At 34.4% G+C, this 25,857-nt stretch overlaps 1 protein-coding gene across 2 annotated transcripts; it reads right to left on the bottom strand.

The window, feature by feature from the left end:
• Window positions 1–2,691: 2,691 nt before the first annotated feature.
• Window positions 2,692–20,095, bottom strand: STRAP (serine/threonine kinase receptor associated protein). 2 transcript variants are annotated; one of them, XM_052000229.1, is made up of 10 exons: window positions 19,590–20,095; window positions 17,848–17,983; window positions 11,228–11,309; window positions 10,374–10,446; window positions 9,022–9,118; window positions 8,090–8,227; window positions 7,051–7,187; window positions 4,898–5,047; window positions 3,893–3,955; window positions 2,692–3,242 (listed from the first exon to the last, which is right to left on the bottom strand). In XM_052000229.1, exons 1-10 carry the CDS (start codon window positions 19,699–19,701, stop codon window positions 3,181–3,183), a joined length of 1,050 nt encoding a protein of 349 aa, XP_051856189.1. In that variant the 5' UTR covers window positions 19,702–20,095; the 3' UTR covers window positions 2,692–3,180. The 2 variants fall into 2 exon arrangements, with proteins under 2 accessions (XP_051856189.1, XP_051856187.1); XM_052000227.1 differs by having other exon boundaries at window positions 3,893–3,958; window positions 19,590–20,094.
• Window positions 20,096–25,857: the final 5,762 nt, after the last annotated feature.

Genomic DNA, 25,857 nt, shown 5'->3' on the forward strand with positions numbered 1-25,857 from the left:
TTTAAAAAAGCAAATGTTAAAAATTGTTCTTGCATGTAAGTGAAAAAAAATCATAAAACATCTTAAACGTGAAAGAAAGGTCCCAGAGAAGTAGCAAAGAAACTAAGATGGTAGCTTCAATAACTTAACAGGAAATAAAATAGATAAAAATTTAAAAAATAATAAAAGGATAAATAAAGAAGGCCTTTAAAAATCAAAGAGGAGATTTTATATGTGATCCAGGAAATAATAGGAAGCCACTGTAGTCTGATCAGATCAAAAGACAAAGGAAAAGTTAGTGTTAACAGGCAAGCCAAACCTGATTTTTCATCATTTTCTCCAACCTTTTTCAGACTCCAAAAATTTATCAAAGCAAAAGCACAAAGAAAAAAAAAAAAAAAAAAGGTGAATTATACAGTAACATCATACATAGATATTACATAAAAATCTTCAGTGAAAACAAACTACTTCCCAATGCAGCTAAATCTACTTTTGGACAACTCTGAACATTGAGATGTTTTTCTTTACATCAAACTAAAATCCCTTCGATTTTTATTCATGGCTTCACCACAGCAAAGCAGCAAGTCTTCCACATGACAGACCTTCTAATATTTGAATATAAATGTCACCCCTAAGCTTTCTGTTCACTAAATTATACCTCTATAGTTCCTGCAATTAATCCTTATATAGTTCCAGTCAATTTGGAAGTCTCTTGTAGAAGTTTACAAGTCTGTGCTAACTTTTTACCAATAACATTGCACAGATCAAGGATAGGAAGGAAAGCTAACATTAGATTTAGGATACAGTAAGATCTCAGAAAGTAACACTGGACTCAATTGAGACTTAATAGAAACATCACATTGGATTCAAAATATATTTTCTCAAGTACAAAATAGGAGTTTCGAAGTTTAATTAAGAAATCATCTGATTTCCCATCCCCTAACTAATGATTTCATTGAGTCTTGGGAGAATGATTGGGAGGAAAGGATTCTGTGTGGAAACTCCATGGATGCAAGGTATATTAGTCTAAGAGAATTACTGAGAACTAAAAAGTTAACCATATTAGACTAACCAGTCATAAAAGCTATATCTGAGGCAAAGTCTCACTACATCTGAGGCTAGCCCATAATTGCCTCTGTGTATCTCAAATTTCCATAAAAATCAATGATCAGACTGGTAGGCAAAATCCATGATGAATTCTGCCCTAGTCAGCTCTCTAGAGCACTATGATCATTTTTTGGCTCCTTTTTATGATACTGACAATGAAGAGCCCATCCAAACCTGGGTGACAAGGATGCCAAAGGGCCTTAATATAATATCATATGAGATTTTATTGAAGGAACTGGTAATGTTTTTCCTTAGAAGAGACTTTTTTTGCTTATCCTATATAATAGAACCAAAAATTATGGATAAACATGAAGAGGCAAGCAAGTACACTGCTAAGCTGTGATCATAAATTAGATTTGGATTGGATGTTTATTCCACTTGCTTTGTTTTATTTCTTAAGACTAATTTCCTTGATATAACTAAGGTCACATGGGAAAAGTAAAGGATTTGACCCCAGGTCTCCACACCTTGGATCCCTAATTTTTTCCACTGCACTATTAAAATCTAATAATTGGAGCAAGTAAAAAATGCAAGTTTACTAGAATCCTCCCTCACAAGAGGTTTCAAAAAAAAAAAATCTGGGTAACCACTCAGAGGAAATTTTAAGATTTTCATTAAGACATCAAACCATGTCTCTACTGAGATTAATTCTACAGCTAATAATCATCTTTCTTCTATTTAACCTTTCATATATGGATGGTGGGGCTAATTGTTTTTTTAATAATCATAGCCCTTTACTTTTGAGGTTTAACTTGGAACAAAACCCTCTAAGAAAAATGTTAGAGAATCTTTCCCTTTAGACTATGTAAGGAGCATTCTTCGTAACAACTGTAACAAAGATTTTGATTCCTTTTTCACCTCATTTCATTGCTTAAAATGGCCCTTTCAGCTGTTTTTACTCTGATATCTTGGCATAGGTGAGGACACCCTGCTGCAAGAGAACTCTTAAGGTTTCATTTCACTTTATTGACTCAAATTCACTTAACTGCTTTGGATATCAGTTTCATTTATAAAAAACTTGTGGGGGCAGCTACGTGACGCAGTGCAAGCATACCAGTCAGGAGGACCAGAGTTCAAATCTGGCCTAAGATACTTCCTAGCTGTGTGACTTTGCACAAGTTATTTAATCCCAATTGCCTCAGCTAAAAAAAGAAAAAAAAAAAAAAAAGTTGGACTATATGACCTACTTGTCAATTTAAACTACTATTCATAAAAATCAACTTTTTTTTTTGCAGAATTTTTTAATTTTTCAAAGACAAAAATTTGTGAATAAGTTCAATGTAGCCCTATCAAAGCCAACAGTAAAATAGTTTCATTTTACAGTAATCATTTGTTTTATGAACTTTTTGTTCCTTCACCTGAAATGGTACATAGAACTTATTCTGTTAAAGGTTCTATTCAAATCTTTTTGCCAATAGCTCATTTTCACAAAAAAATTCACTAAATAAAAATGGTCATTTGTTCTCAAAACACTGAAAAACACATAACCACTATTTTTATTCTGGTGAAACAGAAATGTATTTTAAATACACTGAAGAGAAATGAACTTTATTCATTTTATATTTCTGAAGTTCAAATTTCCCCCCACAATAACCAAAACATGAGACCGTTGTAGAGGCATTTTATTTAGACAACTGAAAACAATTAGATGTTCAGAAGCAGTGTACAATGAAAGAGAAATCAAACCAAATACTTTATCATGTACTCCCTTCTTAACAACTAAAGCAAAAGTCTTTCTGCTTTCAGAAAAAAAAAGTAAAATAGGCCATTACATTTTTTTTTCTCCATAATAAAGTAAAATGGCTACAAGAAATCTAATTGAAATAGGAGAAATTGGATGTTGGCTTACACATGTTCATTCAAAAAGGCAGTAGGATAGTGGACTAAATGAGCACAACTCTACCCGCCATTTTTTGATATTCTCATAGTTTTCACTTAAGAGACAACACCAAGCTAGTTCCAACAATGGAGCTATCACATTCCCCATCATTTACTGCCCATGTTTGCCTTATGTAGAGGGTAACTCTGTAAGGCATCTGCTAATTGCTGTTTTAGTCCACATGTGGCATAATATCTGTGGCAAATGCCAAGTGCTCAGGCCTTCACTTCAGGAGTTGAACTATAGATGGAATCTGAGTTTTCTGAACCAAGATCTTCTGCAATGAGAAAGAAACAACATCTTAATATCATAGTCACAAGTTTATACAAGTCATTTTAGGGAATTAAAGTCACTTAGAATCTTAAGAATTTTATAATTCAAGAAGGGACTTAAAAATCATTTAGTCTATCTTGACAAACTAAAGCAAGGGATTTCATGTTTCTTGCTATTAAATTTCATATTAAGATTCAGCTCATTATTTTAGTTTGTCAAGATCTATGTGAATCCCAATAAGTTAACATTTTAATTATTCCATCCAACTTAGCACCATCTACAAATTTGATGAATGTTCTTTATGTCTTCATTCAAATCAATGACAAAGATGTTGAACAGAATAAGCCAAACACACTTAAATACTTCAATAAATATTTCTGTCCAGCATAACACTCATCCTAAACCTTAGTCAGTTATAAATTCATTTAGCTAAGCTATCATCCAGTTGACAATGTTTATATATTCATTTTATGCAACAAACTAATGATGTACAAAGCAAAGAAAGCTGCTCCAAGATATAAGTTTTAAGTTTGACATAAATATAAATGTTAAACCTTCAGGATTGTCTTTCTCATTATGAACTTCAACTTTAGTGATGTTCAACATCCTAACTAAAAAAATGTTTGATTTGATTAAAGTAAATTAAAATGATACCTAGCTCCTCTTCTGTTGTTTCTGGAAAACTGATCTTCGGTTTTGCTAGGTCTCCACCCTCTTCTTCTGTGAAAACAAAGCCTTAAGTATTAAGTAATCCTCAAATCGATTATCAGGCACCAGAATTTTCTATTATCTTTTGAACAAGAACTTTAGACAAAAATTGTGCTGTAGAAAGCTTTGTGATGAAATATTACTACACAGAACAGATATGTAAGTTCTTACTGAAGAATCCAAAATACTATATGATGCCTCTCTCCCAAAATATCATTTAGGCTCAGAAAACTATTTTTGTTTTTAGTTGTTTATCAGTTGTATCCAACTCTTGGTAACCCCATTTGAGTTTTTCTTGACAAAGGTACTTTAAAATAGTTAGCATTTAGTTTTCCAGATCATTTTATAGATGAAAAACTAAGGCAAATGATTAACTAACTTGCCCAGGGTCACACAGCCACTCAATATATGAAGCCATATTTAGAGTCAGAAAAATCAATCTCTAACTCTAGATTTAGCACGTATCCCACTTCATCACCTAGCCACCCACAGACGACTATGAGTAGTAACAATTCTACATCTTGACACTGGTGAGTAAATTTTTCTGGTTCCAAAAGAATCTTAAGTATACCCAACATTCAATTAGAATAATTTTGGATAGTTACACTCTAATAAATATAGCACTGGTCAATTTTACAAAAACACATATATGTATGCATATATCTATATATAAAAATCTAAACATGTTTGTTTTCCAAAATAGATCCTGCAATAGAGCAACTAAAAAATTATCTCAAGTAACCAATTTTTAATCCTCTATCCTGCTACTTTATGCCACCTTGTGGTTTATTTATAGAAAAGTTTACAAAAATAGGTTAAAACAAATGGGAAATTCCCCATCCCCATTTATTTTTTTAAAAATAATTAAGCTATATTATCCTATTCTAATAACTTATTTAACTATAAAAAAATGAGGCATGTAATGCCAAAAATTACAAATAAAATTCTTACCAGGAAGCACACATTTCCAAAGGCCATATGTTTTCCCTACCACAGTCTGCCATAGTCTCAATGTCCCATCTTCAGAACCGCTGGCATATAGTTCTCCATCAGCACTAAACCTCACACAGTGAATAGGACCAAAGTGCCCTTTGTAGGATTCTTTAAAAAAAAAAAAAAAAAGAAACATTTGATTAGATGATTTAATAGTTAATAAATAGGCAATATTTGGTGATCTATAGAGAAAAACCTATACACACACACACACACACACACACACAGCAGGTGAGAGGGAGAGGCTCTCTAAAAATCTACAAATATCATTATACTCTGCAAAGGTGCTGACAGCTACACAGTTTTGTTTTTTTTTCCCCTAAAGTTACCTCTTTTGAATACTCTTATAAATTTTTTGGGGGGGCAAAAAGGACAGTCAGACATCTTGCTTCTAACTCTAACCAAAAAGGAAACAGGTAGTTCCATAGGTAAAAATATGGATAGCAATTAGCAGTTCCAATTTTAGTACCTTCCCATTTCTGAGCTTTAAGATTATTATCTAAGCACAAGGAAACAAATTCAAATTACAATCCAGAAAGGAAAAAAATTTTCTCATTTGAAGACTGCCAGTCCTGGGTCTCTAACAAAAATTAGGATTAGTTCTCTACTTTCTCTTGAATTCAGTTAATATGAAAAAAGTCCAATATATGAATCTAATAATGTTGCCACTTTCAGTCATTTGCTTAAATAACAAAAAATTCCATTTACTTTCTACCATAGATTCTTTCCAAACTTTTTTGTGTTTACATTGATGATCCTATTCTTGGTTTGCTAAATTTCAAAGATTTACTTTTCTACTCCTCACCCAATGCAACAATAAGTACACAATCTATCAATTCATATATTATTTTACAACTAAGATTCTTATTCAATTTTAATCTAGCATGGTACTTTGTACATAGAAGATACTCAAATGATTGCTGAATGTATTTCTATATTCACAAAACGTTGACCAGGCATGACAAATGCCTAGAAACTAAATATAATCAATAAATAGCAAAGTCAGTGGGGAAATTAGAAATACAGGCTCAGAGATTAGACCTACTCAGATAAATCAAAACCTTTCTATGACTTCATTTCTTAATCTATATCCTAACTATTCTAAGATAAAATGAAAAATAAAAGCAAAAACCATTTTGTAAATCCAAGAAAACAAAAACCAATGGTAAAACAACTAAATGTTATCTGTGCTATGGAATATGGAAAAGAAAAAATGGGGATCAATTTATAATCCAAAAATTCTGAGACACTCCAGAATTAATATAAAAAGCAAATAATTTGTATTTCTCTCCTTTCTATATGTCCACCCTAATAATTAAAGTACAAAAGTGTCTAAGGGAGACATGAAAGGCAATTAGCAAATGAACAAAATCAATAAGAACTCATATTCAATAAAATTCTTAAGTGAAGAAAAATACAAAATCTAGCAACATATAGTTATGATTTCTAACACTCTTGTTAACTTCAGTTCTCTGGAACTGAGATTCAAAACTAGATAAATTGGCCTTCATTAATTTTTTTTTAAAAGCATGAAATACGTAAACTTAATCTGATAGGAATCTTTGATGTGAAATCACATTCAAAGTGTTTCATTTGAGAAAATCCTATTACCTCTATTTTTAATTCATGGGCTGTCCCCAAAACAGTAAACAAAAAGGAGGATCTGAGCAACCAGAGGATATTACTATCACTCAGTAATCCTCCTATATTACATTCGTAGAAAAGTTCTTGGGAGTCCATTTATTCTTATTTTATATGCAACTGTAACAAATTTGACAAGGTAAATGGAGTACTAGAAAATAATGTGTTAACAGTAAGAAATTATAACTCAATAGAATTTCAATCATGTTCTATGACCCTATTTGGGGTTTTCTTGATAAAGATAATGGAGTAGTTTGCCATTTCCTTCTCCAGCTCCTTTTACAAATGAGAAAACCAAGGGAAATATTAAGTAATTTGCCTAAGGTCATGCAATTATTAAATGTCTTGAGAGCAGATATTAACTCATCTTCCTGACTCCAGATATAGTACTTATCCATTGTTCTACTTCGCTGTCTCTTATACATATACACAAAAAAAGGATAACTCCAACTTTTTTTTTAATTACTCACCTAGCTCTTCTCCACTATTATAATCATATTTATAAAGCTTAAAATCTTCACCACCTGCAACAAGAAATTCTTTTTCTGGATGAAGAGATGCAGAATTGATGGGAGCAGGAGCTTCAAAGGATTTAATTGGCTCCAGACTAAAAAGGAGAGAAAAAAGTTTAAATACAATATATACAAAGAAAAAACAATAAATGCAGAACACATTTTTGTCTTATATGCAAATTTGGTCAAACTTCCAGTCAATGTAATTGTTCTCGATTAAAAAACAAAAACAAAAAAGTATTATCTATACTATAGTATAAGGTTAAAAATTTCGACTAGCATATGATAATCAATCAAAACTGTAAAACAGAAACTTGGTTCTATGGTCTAAAAGCAAAATCAAATGGAAATCTCCATAAAGTGTGACTAAACAGTTATGGCATGGATTTTCTTGGGTGACTTGTAGAAGCAGCAGAAGAATAAAATAGTATGAATACTGAAACAACTTTGCTCTATCAAAACTTTCAGCTGGATAATTAGCCTGGGCTTGGCAGTGGTGCTAAGTCCATGTATATTGTTTCTTTGTTAATAGAAAAATATGAGACCATTAAAGAAAAAAACAAAATATCCAAATAAATTTGCTAGTGAGATACTGGGTGTGTTTTAAAAAAAGTTTATGCAAATAAAGCTGTTTTAATAAAACTAAGTTTTGAAAATCAAAAAAAGATTTAAAGGTAGAACATGTCCACAAAGAAGCAATCATTCATTACTCAAGAGTAACTATCCAATGATAACTAAGTAACAGAGTACCTGTCAAACAGTAATGAAGACCAATAACTAAGAATTAAATTTAAATAGAAAACGAGAGCCAAGATTCCATAAAGAAATGTGCCTAAAGATTGCATATGGAAGCAAAAAAATTATGCAAAATGAAACCAAGTTGCTCATTTTGAAAATATATTAATCTGAAATTTTAATTAAAAATCAAAATTCCAAGTTACCCAATTTCTTTATATAAAAATACAAAATACAAAAAAGCATTATTAATGTGACTTACCTTGCTGCACTATGAAAAGCAATAGATCTCCCATAGGTTATTACCAGAATCTCTCCTTCAGGAATATATTCCATACTGCTAACTGACATACTAAAATTTAGAGACTTTACTTCTGTCATTGTTGCTCTATCCCAGAGGCTATAAATAAATAAAAAAAAAAAAAAAAAAAAGGGGGGGGGGGAAGAGTGGGGAAGTAGGGGAGGGAAAAAGGTAAGAGTAAACTCAGATAAGGTTTATAAAACTGGACCAAAGTTAGCAGTAAGGTACAATCACAACTCTTAGTATAACAATCATATATTTAGATCCAAACTTTAACTACATTTTAGGTTCCTTATAATACCACATATGATATGGTATCATGCCATATAATTTATTAATCTTTTGGTAAAGTGAACTAACCTATGCTTTTGCCAAGGCAACTGTGTCCTAAACTTTTCATAAGAATAACCAAGAAACTAAAAAGTTAAAACTTTTATTATTACTTAAGATTCTCTCAAAAAAGTAAATACAAGCAACATTGTTCTAAAATCTAAGATACTTCTCCATCCAATTACTCAAGTATAAGTAAAAAATTCTAAACAGAAAAATTTCTTCATACATTTCTTTACAATCTATATAGTACAGCTGAAGACATAAGTCAAGTAAAAGTACTCAATAGAAGATGTCTGTATGAATTTAAACATAAATCAAACCATGAAAAAAAATACATAATTCTTTAAATGAGGGGATTCTTAAATATTTTTGTCATGGATCTATATACCCCTTTGACAGTCCGGTGAAATGTATAGACTTCATTGCTAGAATGTTTTTAATGCATAAAATAAAACAAAAGATTACAAAACAAACCAACTATTTTGAGATAGCTATAATTTTTTTTTTTTAAATTGATAGGCTTTAGGTTAAGAATCCCTGCCTTTTAGAAGAATACTCACCGGACAGTTTTGTCATCAGCTGAAAGAATCTGTGTATCATCTCTACACCATAAAGCCTTTTTAATACCAGAGGTGTGACCACTGATTTCCTTGGGTTCTTAAAATAAGAGAGAAGAATTACTTCAGTAGGAAAAGGACTCGATATTTCTGTAAATACACATTTAGCTAGCATTATATTTCTCAAAATAATTATGAAGTAACTAGTTTAAGTATCATATCCTCGGGCTTCTAGAAAAGTTATGACTTCTCTAGAGTTACAATGCTAGTATTCATAATGATTATATAGTACATGCTAGTAATCCTTTCTAAAGTAATCCATAGTTAATAATTCATGTATTTATCTTCACTATACTATATAGAACTTGTTTAGTACTACATATGTGATAATTCTATTAAGATAGAGTGATATAGTAAACATAGTGCTGGATTTGGACTCAGAAGCACTTGATTCCAAATCTCATCTAAGATAATTAATAACTTTATAACTAAGGAATTCACTTTATGTCCGTTTTCTCATCTGTAAAATGAAGGGGCTGTAGATATATGACTTCAAAAGTCCCTTTTGGCTCTACATTTACAATATTTTTATTTTATAAGGTTCTCAAAACATTACATAAAAAAGGTCTGAATCTACACATGTGCACATGTGTATACACACGCACACACAAGAGATTAAAAAAACCAACAACAAGAAAAAGCCAGTCTTAATGGATTTGAGTCCTGCCACAAAAGCCACAGATCCCAGGCAACTCCTTACGATTCTAAATTATAGAACAGATGTCTATTTACATTGATAAAGGTAATTTGTTCCTCAGAATTTGTCAGTACCTGTGACAAATAACATAGGAGTTTTATGGCCTATGTTTTATTCATTTCGTGGAAAGATCTGTTTAAGTTCTACATCTGTTTTAGAATTACAAAACTAGAAGGGAACACAGAGTTTAACTACCATATATTATCAGGAAACTTTTTGCTTATCTTACAGGAACGTAATTCCAAATTAAGGTCAAAATATGCTTCCCTGTAATTAACACAACTGATTCTAACTTCTAGACAATGAAGCCACACAGAAAAGAGACTGTAAGCACGTGTGTGTGTGTGTGTGTGTGTGTGTATTCCTTCAAGACTATTCCATTCCCCCAATCATCTCTAGTTGACTCAATACATTTATTAAATACCTATTATTTGACAGCAAATTAATTGTTAGGCCTAGGTTAGGTTCTTCTTTTGGAAGAACACAAAAATTTCCAATTTAAAGAGACCCTTTGTTCCTGAATGAAGAATGCATGCAATCAGACCAAATTCTTCCTTGTTTGCCATTGCTACTAAGTTTACAAGAAATGTATACTTACCTGCTTCAGATTTGTTCAAATCATATATGCGTAAGAGTTTATCCTGTCCACCTGTCAACAGATAGTTACTATCCTGGGAAAAAATATACAAGTAAAATATTAATAGATTTCAAAAAGATTCAACATGTAACATTAACCTTAAAAAGTCAAGAAGTAATTGCGATTGACACCTAAGTCTAAAGGGTATTCCCTTTCAATTCAACAATGCTGTTCTTTTAACCTTCCAACATTCCAGTAATGTCTTCTTTTTCTCTGGTTTTGACCCTGGCTCCCTCAACATCCTTTTGCTTTGGCCCCAAATCTCCATTTTACTTTAACTTTCAAAAACACTCAGGCATTATGACCTTGCTGGAGATTTGATATCTACAAGGGCATTGCAAGAAAAAAAAAAAAAAATCATTATTTTTTTTTCCCCCTGAGGCAATTAGGGTTAAGTGACTTGCCCAAGTCACACATTTAGGAAGTGTTAAGTGTATGACATCAAATTTGAACTCAGGTCCTCCAGACTTTAGGGCTGGTGCTCTATCTACTACACCACTTAACTGCTCCGCCCCTCCCCCCCAAAAAAAATCACTATTAAAAAAAGTTTAAAAACAAATATTTGGCCCATGTAATCTTAGGTTTGGTTTTGCTTGATTATAGCTGTGATAAGAAAGGGCTTCTAATTGGCAAGATTTGTGGGAATAGGTTGGAGATGAGAGGACAAGGCGTATGATCCTGAGCAAGTCACTTAAGAGAGAAAGAAACTCAATAATACTTTTTTAAAATGTCATATAAAAAACAAATCAATGATCTACTTAATCTCTAACAGTGGATATTATCTAGATCCTTATAATAAAACTAAATTAACATACCTGAGTGAAATCCACACTCTTGACAATGTGTTTATGAGCCAAGGTCATCAGTTCATCTCCTGAAACAGCATCCCACACTTTGCTTTAAAAAGAAACAAATAGATAAATTATATGATAGAATGAATTTGATTACTAACTATAAACTGATATGAATGTGAAATGAAAGCAAAACAGTAAGTCATCAAACTAATACATGATTTAAACGTTCAACACAACCATAATGGTATTTGATTAGCAACATGAATTTTTTACTGGTCTTCCAAAATACCCACAGATTCTTAATCTCAGAAATGTTTAGGAAAATGAAAGATGCAATTTTAATGTCTTTGTGAACTTTATCACCTTTTATATTGATTGTTATAGCTTAATGTAGGACTTGGAAGGTAAAGGATTTGAGGTCTCCATATTCTCAAGCTTATATAATAAAGACCTTCTAGAATAAGCAGAGAGGAAATACAAGCAGGCCATAAAAATGAATTGTATTTTATTTTAAAAAGTGACCAAATCAGTTTAGATTGGTATTTTAATCTGAGAGAAGTTCAATGAATGAGTCAGTCATAAAAGTACAAATATTTCCTAAATACATCATTATAGAATATGATTTTATTTTTTGCTTTGATCTCTGAATTCTCTGAATTTTAGGAACAACAGCCAAATATACACATGAGTAACATGTAAGCCCCTTCAAGGCAGAAGCTGTTTTACTTTTTTCCCCGTTGTATCTCTAGGGTCTAGTAGTGCCAGACAGAGCAAGATGTTGCTAACTGGTATGTTCTAATTTTTGTAGCTTAGTTCTGTCTCAATCAGAATAGGAGTTTCTTGAGGAAAGAAATTTTGTCTTGTACTTAGAATTATAATAGAAGAGCCCTTAGACATCACCTAGCCCCCAGCTTCTTAAACTGTGATTCATGACCTCATAAGAGATTCTCCTAATTGAATATTTAACAAAATGCAAAGATCAATGATTCTTTATAGATTACTATTAACACCTCAAGCTAATTAATTAATAATGGGAAAAGAGTATAAAGGAAACTATAAGAAAGAAGAATCTGACAAAAGGCAAGAAATAAATTACTGTGAGTTGTTACTTCAATTATGTAAAATTTTTATCTTCTTAACTGCACTGTAAGACTAACATTTTTCTATAAGGATGTGCCTGTGCTTTGTATTTCATAAGTACTCATGATGTCTGTTGTTAATGAGGATGGATACCTAAACTAGCCTAAAAGATTTTAATTAAATTAGAAAATAGAAAATCCCAGTTCATTATCTAATAAACTTATCTCTCTTTATAAGAATGGAATGCACATGTCAAAGAATCTCATACCCTGGAATAGTGCTTTAAAAAAAAAAAAAATGATGCCTTTAAAAGGTGATATCTTTAGAAGGGCAAGAAATAGTTTACCTGACAGGTCTATAGAGAAGAGAAGAAGCTATGACCTAACAAGACAGAGAGCATTACAAAATGCAAAATGAATAATTTTGATTATATCAAATTTAAAAGATTTTACATAAACAAAACCAATGCAACCAAGATAAGAAGGAAAGCAGAAAGGTAGGGGAAATGTTCTATAGTATGTACCATTGATAAAGATCTCATTTCTCAAAAAATAGAGAATACAAGTCATCCCCCAATTGATAAAGGGTCAAAGGATATGAACAAGCAGTTTTCAGAAGAACAAATCAAAGCTATCTATAGTCATATAAAAAAAAACACTGCATTAAATTACTATTGATTAGAGAAATGAACATTTAAACAACTCTAAAGGTACCACACTTCACACCTATCAGACTGACAAGACCAAAAAGGAAGATGATAGATATTGGAGAAGATATGGGAAAAGTGGAAAACTAAGATTTACAAAAATATTTATAGCAATTCTTTTGTGGTGGCAAAAAATTAGAAATTGAGGGGATGGATGCCCATTACTGGGAAATGGCTGAACAAGTTCAGGTACATGAACATAATGGAATGCTATTGTTCTATTAAGAAATGAGGAGCAGGCAGATTTCAGAAAAAAATGGAAAGTCTTACATGAACTGACACTGAATGAAGTCAGCAAAACCAGGAAAACAGTAACAGCAACACTGTGATGACTGACTACGACTTAGCACTTCTCCACAGTAATATGATTCAAGATAATTCCAAAAGAATCATGATGGAAAATGCCATCTACATCCAAAGAACTGAAGAAATCTGAAGGCAGATTGAAACATACTATCCTCACTTTTTTTTTTCATGGCTTTTCCCTTTTGCTCTGTTTCTTCTTTTAAAACAAGACTAATGTGGAAATGTTTTACATGAGTGCACATGTATAACCTGTATCATCAGATTGCTGTCCTTCTTGGAAACAAGGGAAGAAAAATAATTTGGAACTCAAAATCTTATTTGAAAAAATGAAAATTGTCTTTACATGTAGTTGAAAATAAAACACTACAATGAAAAAAAGTTTTAAAGCAGTGGCATCAAAAAGAAATAGCCTCTAAATGCTGTATAAGACTCCTCTACTTAAGATTCCTAATCCTTCATTTTGACTTAGAAAACCACATATTAGCATTATCTGCATTCTATTTTATTTTGTTAAATATTTCCCAATTATAGTTTAACTTGGCCTGAGCTGCACTCAGGATGCATGTTTAACCTTTACCTTAAAGCATATAGTTCCTTGCATGTAATAAGCACTTAAATGCAGAATTGACTTAAAATGTAAGACTGCTGTATTTGTAAAAGCCTTAAAGTCTATTAAGAAAAAGATTCATTCATTCGAAACAAAAAGTATTTTGCAAAATACTGAGCCAGATACTGGGAGAAATACAAATAAGGCACAGGCTCTATCCTTAAAACTTTCTATTAGGAAAAAATGAGAAGAATCATAGGACTGTTTTTTTTAGAAGGGAAGGAAGAGACTTTGGAGGATATCTAGTTCAATCTTCTAATTTTACAGAAAAGAGAAATAAGGTCTAGAGATTTGCTTTGCTTAAAGTCATACAAGCTATAAGTGGAAGATCGACAAAAACTCAAGATAGCAGGTTCTAAATTTAGCACTCTTTCCATTGGGATTGTAAATTATTTCATCCAAAATAACTTCATTTAAAAAAAAAGATCTTAAATATGGCTCAGACATTACAACTTGGTATAAGAAATTATTATTTTAAAAATGTTTTATCTTCTAACAAACTAATTTGAGAAGGGTGACTATTACATGCATTCCAACAGAAAAAGTTACAAATGAAACCAGTGGCATATATTGTAGTAATTTTATATATTCAAGGAGAACACAACTAGCCTCTGACATTACCCATCATCTTTTCTTAATTTTCATGACAATACTCTCCTGATTCTCCTTCAGACTGAAGACTCCAAATCCCCTTTGGGGAAGCTATGTCCAGGTCAAGCCTAGATCTTTCCATGTCTGGAAAGAGATCAGTATATAACTCTTTATTATCTCACTTAGTGATCAACAGCTTCCACAGATTCAACTATCACATATGCTAATGATTTTCAGATAAATTTATCCAGCCCTATCAGACAGACATCGTGAAGGAGAGATGTTCTATAGACATATTAAATTCAACAAAATAATATCCAATACTAAATTAATTAGCTGTCCATTCCAGTTTTTAGAATGATCTTCCTCAAGCATGTCTCATCATATTTTACACATTCATATCCATATCTCATCCTATACTCAAGAGTAGAATCTGTCTTTTACCTTTCATTTTAACTCTAGAACTTAGAACAGAAGCTGGCACATTGCGAGTGCTCAGAAAATGCCTGGTAACTGAAATGACAACCAGACTTAGTTGAAATTTGGCAAACTTGAGGATGTTTTAACTTTGTCTTAAAAAATTGGCTTGCTGAATGAAACTATCACCTTTTTGTGAGGAACATAATAAAAATGGGAGACCTTGACTAATTTCCTTTAAAAGTTGCCATATCAACATTAATTGCAACAAGCAAATCAATCTGATTCTTCAAGAGTTAAATGAGCTTGAATTTATTTTCTCCCCCAATATCCCCAGCCAATTGCTGACCTTGAAAAAAAATAGTCCAACTTTGAGAATCAGATAAACTTAGTGGCATAGCAGACTATATTGGATTATTCTCTTTACCCTGTTTTACATAAGATTTCCTCAAATATACACCTCTAGCTTCCACACTTGGCTCAAGTGTCTCACAGGTCCTAAATACTGTAGCTGGGATCAAGACAAAACTCAAAAGGGGAACAAGAATAATTAGCTCAACAAATGTGCACCAAATGCTACAAGAATAAAACATTTTTCTTACTAAATTCCACTTAATTTCTGAGTCAAAGTGATTTTCACACACATTTCAAAATATACATATACTGACTCTCAAAGCAGAAACCTAAACAAAGATAACAATTCACTACCAATTAACATTTTTAATATCTTTTGTTCGCATGTGCCCTGTATTCTTTCACAGTTCCACTTCAAATTTAATCCCATACTGACACTGATTTCTTACAGAGCACCTCTTATGAACTAATATAAAATCAAAGTTACACACCAAAATATTTCTATGGATTCTATGATTTCCGACCCAACTTCATAGAAAAAACTTTTATGTCTCGCTTAATCTGAACTTGACTTGCAGCAGGCAGGGATATCAAGCATGCAGATAAATAAATAAAATCTAGTGAAGGAGGTAAGATAAGTAGTAGTATAAACAGCTCTAGACAAGTTGTTCTCAAACTTTTGTCCAAAGATCTTTGCCAGTCAGCCACTAATTTCTGTTTCTGGCATTAACAAATTTAATTATTTGTTTAAAAAACAATACTTTGTTGGTCATACATATTTAGGTTACTAAAAATATAATCAAAATGAGCTCATCTACCACAGCTGGATATAAAATAAATTGTTTCCTAATTCCTCTATAAAACCAAAGTATCACTGCCATAGAGAAGAAGATCCAGTAAGGATCACATACATAATACAATCAAGAGAGTAGAGTAACAATGAAGCCAAAAGAGGAGGAAATATTAAAGTTCAAGAGGGATTACCTGTATCAAATAACAGAGAATCAATATAGGTAAAATAGGGGGTTAATAAAACCTGGATTCGGATACTATATCTGACATTTATTAGATGTGTAAGTCTCCATCCCCTCTGCTAAATGAGAATAGTGATACTTTAACAAAGACGTTATGAAACTCAAATGACAATTATGTATAGCACTGTCAATTATTACTATGAAATTAAGGATTTCAAATTACACAAATGTAATCAGTTCCCTATTTCAGTATGTGTATATGCATGTATATGTGTGTGTATCTATATATCATCTCTACTACATTATAGGCAGTATGTCTGCCATTGGGTGTGGTGGCCTTCCGGTGAGGAAGACTTGCGTTCAAATCCTGTCACTGACAACAACTATGATACTGGACACGTTACCTAACTTCAGTCTCAATCAATGTCTGCCATCTACCAAGTTAGAGATAAACTATTCTCCAACAGCAAAACCAGATTCTAGACATATATATGTGCTTGTGAATATACATATACCTAAAATCCCTAGTAAAAAGACTACAAAGTTTATGAGTTAAAAATTCTTTATACTGAATTAAATAGTACTAACATCTCTCAGCCTGTTCTTCAAAATGAAGAGTAGCAACAACTCACACCTGTGTTTACACACTCTCTATCCTCAGTCTCCCAATATCTTCTCATTACCTCAAGTGGACTACTGTGATAATCTCTTAATTGGTCTCTTTGCCCTTTGCATGCTATTTTCCTCACTACAGTTATCAAATGGATTCAGTGATTTAATCAAATTACTGCCCTATTAAAAAATCTTCCATGACTCCTTGTTGTCTTTAGGATAAAATATGAACTCCGTAGATGAAATTTAAAACCTTTTACCTTTCCAAACTTATTTCCCATTACAGTCCTTCTTACATACTCCCTTCTGATCAAATTAACTTATCAGTCAATATCTGTGCATACTATTCTATCTCCCACTGATTAAGGGAGATTTTGCACACATGTTCTCCTCTGATGTCTGAATGATATTCCTTCACTCTTGGAATCTCTTACCTTTATGTTAAATATAACTCAGGTTCTACTTCCTCCATAAATCCTTTTCTTCTGCCTGGCACCTTCCACCTCCCAAATCACAAACACTTTTTATCTCTTGAAATTACTTCTAGTTTTCTTTATGTACATGTTTTAACATACCAATAAAATGTAAATCCTTGAAGATAGGGATTTTTATTTTGTCTATCCAGAGAGTAAACATTAAATGTTTCTTGCACTGATTTAAACTTATCTGTGTTCATATTTTACTTATTTAGTAAAACTTTAGATAATTGTAAGCAGGGACTTTTCCATATTTTCAGTAACACTCTAAACAATGATATTTCATTTACACTATAAGAAGTCTTGCTACTCTAAAACAGTGAAAACCAGATCCAATCACTTTTCTTACAATTTTTAAAAACAATAAATTCTACAATTGTATGCCACGCCTTGAACACGAGAGGATTCAATGATTATTTGCTGAATGATTAACAAGTATGGCTTGTTGATGTTTCTAGATATTTCACAATATAATTCACAAATAGACAGGTTAAGAGAGAAAACATGCCTTTACTTACGCTGTAAAATCTGCAGCTGCTGTAGCTGCTTTTGTAGCATCTTTATTCAAAGTAGCACCCCATACAGCACCTTTATGACCCAAAAATGTTCCAATCCAGTCTCCTGTATCTCCTTGGCGTAGCATAGGTTTACCATCTAAATAAATTTTTTAAAAGAGATTAAGTTGTTTCAGGTACATTCCTAAAAATTCAGTAGACAGAAGTTTTCAAATACTCAACTCTTCTGAATTATAGTTGTAAATATTTTTTTTTGTTTGTTTCAACATGTGATTTCATTGGTATAATGAACTCCCAAAGAGGAAACAATTGTCCTGGTTTTTTTTTTGTTTGTTTGTTTGTTTTTAGAGCTATGTGAGGAATTGAGAAGTTAAGTAAATCTGGGCAAATCACTTCAGTCTCTCAGGGCAACTAAGACAAAGAAGCTAGCAAATCTACACTGATAAAAGTTCTTCATCTGAGAGGGCTTCTCAGAGAATTGGTCTCATAAGAAAAAAAAAAATGGAACTGTGGAAATAATTTACCAACCTCACAATTAAACACAAGAGCTAAGTAAAGTCATAAAACAAATATGAAAAGCTTAATTTGTTACACACTAATTCAAATGTAAAATCTAAGTTAAAATTAAAACACAGCAAACAACCAAGTCATAATGTATTTCATTTATATATGGACCTAGAATATTTTAAAACAAATGATTATAAAATGAATTATCAACCATAAAGAAACCTTGAAAAATTGGAAAATAGCTAAAAAAAAGTTTTGAAAATTGAAAAATGTTCAAGCAAAAATTTTCAATTATACTTAAAACAAAATTAAAAATAGAATTTCCAGAAGCTTCACGATCTATGTTTACATTGGAGTAACTTTATATGTCCTCTTCTAATTTCTCCTACTGATGTGGAGATAAGTAACCCTTCATATTCTAGGACTATTACAACAGAAATGGCACGAATCCATCTACACTAGATCTAACTTGGCCTTTATCGGGCCATTACAAGACACCAACTTGGCCATACTAGGTGGTGAATTTTTTTGAACACACTCACAAGGCAAGGAATGGCTCATTATTACTGTGATGAAGGGAGTATTTCCTCCATGATAAAATTATGACTCTTTGGAAATATTAAATATATGAGCCTAAGTTTGAACATATACATAAATACGAAAATTCAGTAAATGGATAGTGTGATTCTATGTTTTGGACTTCCCGAATTGTGTGATGCCATTTCCTTAACAGTTTGAGAATACATTAAAATAGGAAAAAATAAAGGGAGGGTTTTGATTTTTGAGAAGAGTATGTAAAGTTTAGCCAAAGACTAACAGCCACTTTGCAATTTTTATGTGAGCATAATATCATAAGAAACCAAATTGTAAACTTATTCTCAAGTAACTTGACTAAAAAATTGAGTAAGTTTGACTTGCCGAGTCTTAGCCATGTGCCCTCTGTTCCCCATCTGGAGGCACAGACCCTACTCTCCTGGGCCTCCCAGGAAGGGTCCAGTACCACTTCCCCTCCCCCAAACCTCGAAAGCTATTTCCAGCCTTTCCAAGCCCGAGCATTTGCACCACGGGGCGGCTGGGCCCGCCTCCCAAGATGAGGCCACGGCTAACCCGGGGTCCTCCGGAAGCGAGCAAAGGTACGGGGAGGCCCAAAGCTTCCGGAGCCGAAGTTAGGCGAATACGGCCTGTCTCCTTCCTCTCTATCCAAGGAGCGCCAAGCCCGGGCCTGGAACGTCGCTCACCTTTGCAGGCGCTGATTAGGAAATAGCCGTAGGGAGTGATGCCACTGAAGGCCAGATCCACCACAGGCCGCGTGTGCCCGGAGCAGGTAAGCGGAGTCTGCCTCATCGCCATGGCGGCGGGGGCGGGGGGTGGCGGCTCCTCCTCAGCGGGTGGCTGCAGGGAGGCGCCGTGGGGTCGCTGATGTCCTCCGGAGGCTGCTCCCGCGGGGCGGCCGAAGCTCCGGCTGCTCCAGGAAGGCCCTGGTCCCGACACCCGGGCTGGGCGGAGGGGAAGGGCAGGAAGCTGGTTCGGCAGCGCTGAAATGGGGAGCGGCCTCCGGTGGATGGGGGTGGGGGGTCAGCGCGAAGTGGGCTCCAGCCGCCGAGGGAGGGAGAGGAGAAGGAGGAGGAGGAGGAGGAGGAAGGGAGGGAGGGAGGGAGGGAGAAGAGGAGAGGGGAGCGCCGAGCCGGGCGCCGCCAGCACCGTCCACTCCGGCGCTGACAGGAAGTGACGGCGGTGGATGACGTGAAGGAGTCGCTGGAAATGACGAAATGGAAAGGGCGTGGCCTTGGCTCCGCCCAAAGCGCCCTCGCTTTAGGCCCTGCCTCTGGCCGCACCCCCAGGCCCTCCCTTTCTCTACCTTCCGGAGAGAATGAGAGTGTGGAGAGTAGTACGCTGGGCGGTTTGTCTCGAGGCCTCGGGGAAGGAGTCTCTTGCCCCGCCCGTTTGAGGTCAAGGCCAGGCTGGGGTCCTGTTGTCTCTCACAGTTGCAATCTCCATTTAAGCTGCTAAGTGGGACTCACATGTACCCCACGTATAGAAATCGCACCTGTTTCCTGTTCCCTCCCAGTCCTAACTCCTGACTGAGCCCCCTTTATTTTCTTATATTTTTCAGTACATACAATCGTGCAAAAGCTACAGCAAAGTGGGTGGAGTCATATTTCTAAGATTCTAAATCTTCATAAGATTCTAGTTCTAGAACGAAAAGGGACTTAAAATTCACAGAATCCCAAATTTAGAGGCAAAAATGACTTGACAAGCTAAGAAAACATTTTATTAAGTTTTTCTCATGTGCCACGAACTCTGTTGAGGACCCAAGGACAAAAATGGTATAGCCCCATTCTTCATGGTACTTTCCTTAACTGGGTTATCTTGTCGGACTCCCTGATTTTAAAAATGAGGAAACCGAAGCACAGATTAATCTTTTCATGATCTTATTTGGAGTTTTCTTAGCAGATACTAGAGTTATTTTGCTATTTCCTCCAGCTCATTTGTTGTGAGGAAACTGAGATAAACAAGGTGAAGTCATTTGCCCAAGGTCACACAGCTAGCAAATGAGGTCAAATTAGCAATAGCACAGCCAGAATAAATCCAATGCTCCAGATGCAGCACTCTTTTCATTGCTTTTAACTACTTCCAAACTTTATACTATCATTCACTTCTCCAAGAATGCAATGGATATGGCATTTCATCTCTGTAGTTACTCCCTCAGTGATACAGATTGCAACTCAGCCAAACCTGCCCAACCTGAAAGTCTCTGTATGTTTGCCTTTAAATCTCTCATAACTGGTCTACTACCCAGCCTATCAGAGATAAGTTTCATGGCACTGTATGCAGACTAATGTAGCATGCCAGCTGTTTATTGGTTATATCCCTTGCCCTTTCTTCTTGAATGGCCCATTTTTTTTTCAATCACAAATTTCTAAGATAAGTAGATATCTAAAAATCATTTATTAAGTAATTGCTATATGATAAATACTCATCGAAATGTTGGAGATATAAATAGAACAACAAAGACCATCCTTGTGCTCAAGAAACGTAGATTCTAATAGTGAAAACTACACACATAAGATAAAAGAAGGAAGTTATAGTCCAGAAAGTCACATATGTCTATCATAGGGACCCCATTTTATCATCACATGTTTTCTACTTTCTGTTCCATCCTAAAGCAACTTTTATCATGGAATGTTGAAATAGAGTTAAAAAAAATGTTTTCAGGCGCAATTCATTGAGAAGGCAAGAAATATAATGCCCATTATACATATAAAGTCATGCAAAATATATTTCTGCATTTTGTTTTGTTTTTTTTTTAATGTGTTTTAAATCTGCAGTTTGTCAATTCTCTGGAGGTGAATAGTGTTTTTCATCAGTAGTCCTTTGGAATTATCTAGGATCATTCTATTGATCAGAGTAGCTAAGTATTCCACAATTGATTATTGTTATAATGTTGCTATTACTGGATATATTGTTCTTATAATTCTACTCCAGTTTGCATCGATTAATTTGTCTTCCTAGATTTTTCTGAACCTATTGACCTCATTATTTTTTACGGCACAATAGTATTCCATCACAACCACATACCATAGTTTGTTCGGCTATTCTCCAATTAATGGGCATCACCTCAACCTCCAATTCCTTGTCACCAAAAAAAGAGATAATATAAATATTTTTGTACATGTGAATCCTTGAAATGGACTTTTAATGCAACAATTTCACCACCACACTCCCTAGTTATCAGGATGTGTTTATCCTTTCTCCCAATAAATCAGCAGAATCCCAAAAAGAAAGAGAGATCTCTAATCCAAAAGTTTCTTGGACCTAGGACTCAAGTGGATTTACCTAATCAGGATAGACTTCTTTTGCATATAATATCAGTTGACCCTATCCAATCCATTCTTATTCCATTTTCTGTGTCAGTTGTGCTTTAAAGTGTGTGTCAACTCAGAAGTTTCTCTGCAATCTGAAACAATGGTTCAGGCCTCCTTTAGTTGAAGGGCTTCCTTTTCCCTGTGATGTTTTGGTCTGTCCTTTCCTAGAAAGGGTTTGGGAGACTAAACTGTATAACTGTTGTGAAGGATTTTTTTTCTTTTTCTTTCTTTCTTTCTTTTCTTTTCTTTTTTTTTTTTTTTTTTTTTTTTGATTTGAAAGGAAAACTTTGCATAATCATACTGTGCTTGGAAGTATTCCCAGACTCTAGACTTATTTTCCCAACCCATGTGTAATAAATGTGGATATGTCTAGATAGCTATCTGAAGTGAAATCAGGAGGTCTCTGGCTACACTGCCAAAAGTTCTGTGACGGGGAGACAGTGAGAATCTAGTCAAGGTATAGCAATCACTCTTTTATACTCCTATCCCCAAAAGGGATTTGAGACTATAGTTATATCTGTTGTTGCTCAGTCATGTCCAACTCTTCATGATCCCATTTAAGGTTTAAAGATACTAGAGTGGTTGTCATTTTCTTTTCCAGATCATTTTACAGATGAGGAAACAAATAAGCCTGATTAAGTGACTTTCTCAGGATCACCCAGCTAGTGTCTGAGGTGGGATTTGACCTTAGGAAGATAAATCTTCCTGACTCCAGGTGCAATACTCTGCCACTTAGCTACCCACAATTATATCTAGCACACTTCAAATATTTATAATTTAAGGGTCAGTGTTCTTTATTTTTAAACAGTCAAAATAAAAGGCACTTTTTGTTGTGTCCAGCTTTCTAGAGCCCCCAAGTTGGGGTAGCAAAACATACTGTGGTTTCTAGAGCCTCCATGCCAGGTAATTAAAATATACCTCCTTAGTGGGAGAAGTGATGAAATGGGACTCCTGAGGATAGTAAGAAAAATGGAGTCCATTTATTTCAAGGACTTTCCCCCTTTTATAATGTAACAAAAACAACACTGTGCACTGGAACCACATAAACAGTTTGCTGATGTATGTAGTTTGCCATCTGGTATCACTCTTCCACCTGCTGTCACTCTGCTTCAATCACAACACAGGTTGTCACTGCCCCCTGACTTCTCAGGAAGGCCTAGAGCCCTTAGGGGATATGAGGAGCTGAACCAGACATGTCAGCAGGTTCCCTCTGAGCTGAAGGGTCTTATATCTTATCCAGAATTTCCCCACTGACTGTGACCCTCTGCAACTTTTCCCCTGGTCTTCTTGTCTCTTTTAAGAGGAGAGTAACATTCAGTTTATCCTTACTAGCTAACTCCCCTTCCATCAAAATATTGGTGATACAGATAGTTATTAGACCTCTTTATCAAAATAATTAGTAAACAGAAATAAGAGCTCATTTAGATTAAAGTAGTATAGTAGAATAATCAATAATAACTGAGATAAGATCGCAGTTCAACAAAGGGAAGAGAAAGGGAAGAGCGAGAGTTAGAAGGGGGGACTCTGAACAATCTTTATAGTAAAGGTGCTAAAAGGCAAGGGACCTGTTGAAGACTGGCTTCCCCAGCTATCTGTATCTTTGGGGATATCTGTCTACCATTCAAAAATTTACATTCTTTCTGGAACTATCATTTCTTTCAATAATCTTTCATAAAGAAAATCCCTTTTCCACTTTACGTACAACCAATGAGGCATGCCTTCCTGCTGCTGCCCTATAGAGAGTCACAAATAGTGGGGGAACTCTGGGTGAAGCATAAGATCCTTTAGCCCAGCAAGGGAACCTGCAGACATGTCTGGTTTGCTTCCCTATCACCCTTGGGAGTGTCTCGGCCTTCCTGAGAAGTCAGAGGGCATGACAACCTGTGTTGTAATTAAAGCAAAATTATATCCTAAGTGGCAGAGACATTTATGCACAATAATGAGTTGTTTATATGGTCCCATATGCGCAGTATATACTTGGCATGTACAGTAATAGTATTAAGATATATAAGACTGAGGGAATTTTGAATAAACAAACTCCTGTTTGACCATTTTCTTGAGTTCCACCCCTGTCCCTCCTCACCCATGATCAGGATTCAGGCTGGTATTGAAATCCTCCAGTGAACAAGTCTGGACACTGCCCCTACACAGACACACACACACACACACACACACACACACACACACACACACACACATATCCACCAAAACATATGCCCTTCAGGAAACTACCCAAGACTTGGAGCAAAAATGGGATTACAGAGGAAAGGGGACTTGTGGTAACTGGTTGACAGTGAAAGAGAATTCTGCTTCCAATCTTCATAAAAGAAGGGGGAATCCTATTATAAGAAATACCATATAACATTATGTATTACCTGTAATACCATCCCTTTTGGGCAAGATCTGATTCAGGCCAAGTCCCTGGTAATTTTTTTTTGAAAATGGAAGAGAATGAAAAACTAGATCAGTAGCTAACAAAAGGAGATTTGCTTAGTCATTGTAGAAAAATATACAAAGGATGTATGTAGTTTGCCATCTGGTATCACTCTTTGATACCTTGAGAACTCCTTGAGTTGATTTAGTTGAGCAAAGCTCTCTTGCCTGAATTATCCATTAGAAGTTTTTCACAAACCAAGCATTGTAGAGTACCTGAAGCTAGTTTTTCAAAGCTGTTTTATATTTAGATAGCCAGGATATGATGTCAACAATCTCACCTTTTAGTCTTTTGGGCCAATCAAGTGTCAAGGATAATCTCAATACTTTTTTAAAAAAAGTTTGTTGAACTAAATACAAAATAAGAAAAAAAAAAACAGATTAAAGGAAGGCAGAAAAGGGAAAAGAAAAACAGAACATTGTCTTGTATCCAAGCCAAACATCAGGCAAGATTAAAAATGTATAACAAGAAATTTCCATTTAAAGAAAGCATACATAATAATAGAAGAAATTACATTTATGAGTATCCATCTTTGCTTCCTTGTAAGTTATTCTTTTGTTCTCTGCTTAGTACTTTTTACTTTATTCTTTTTTTCCCCTTTCACCCCACCTCCATCTTCCTCAAACAGGCTACACTTAAGCACAAATGTGTTAATGCAAATATACATATATACATATATATGTATGAATACATACATTCACATCTACCCACAGACCCACATGACATATACGTGTCTATATACAAACCTTTATAGACCTACATACATATATACCTACATATACTCAGATAGCTTATGCTTTTACCCATATGTAAACATGCATCTAAAACAATAATCATCTGGCTGACATATAATATAGATTTCTCTCTTGACTGAATCTTTGATTATGTCTAAGATCAGTGATTGCTAGCCCTACTTTTTTTTTTTCCTAGTAGATTCTATTCCCAATCCTTGTGGTAGTTTTTTTATATCTCTTATTTCCTATCCTTGATACCTCTTCTACTTTTATTTTGCTCCTTAACTTCCCCACATCTTTGGATCCCTCCCTGATCTTCCCTTTCACCTCCCCACACTCCCTCTTTGTCTCATTCCCCATTAATCTACAAATCTTATCCCACTCTGATTAACCTAAACACTCATCTATATTCCTATCTTATCTTATGCTGCTCTTTCCAACTTTATCTCTTTCCCATCCATTACTATTCCTC

Source organism: Antechinus flavipes, chromosome 5 (genome assembly GCF_016432865.1).
Source record: "Antechinus flavipes isolate AdamAnt ecotype Samford, QLD, Australia chromosome 5, AdamAnt_v2, whole genome shotgun sequence".
Lineage (NCBI taxonomy): Eukaryota > Metazoa > Chordata > Mammalia > Dasyuromorphia > Dasyuridae > Antechinus > Antechinus flavipes.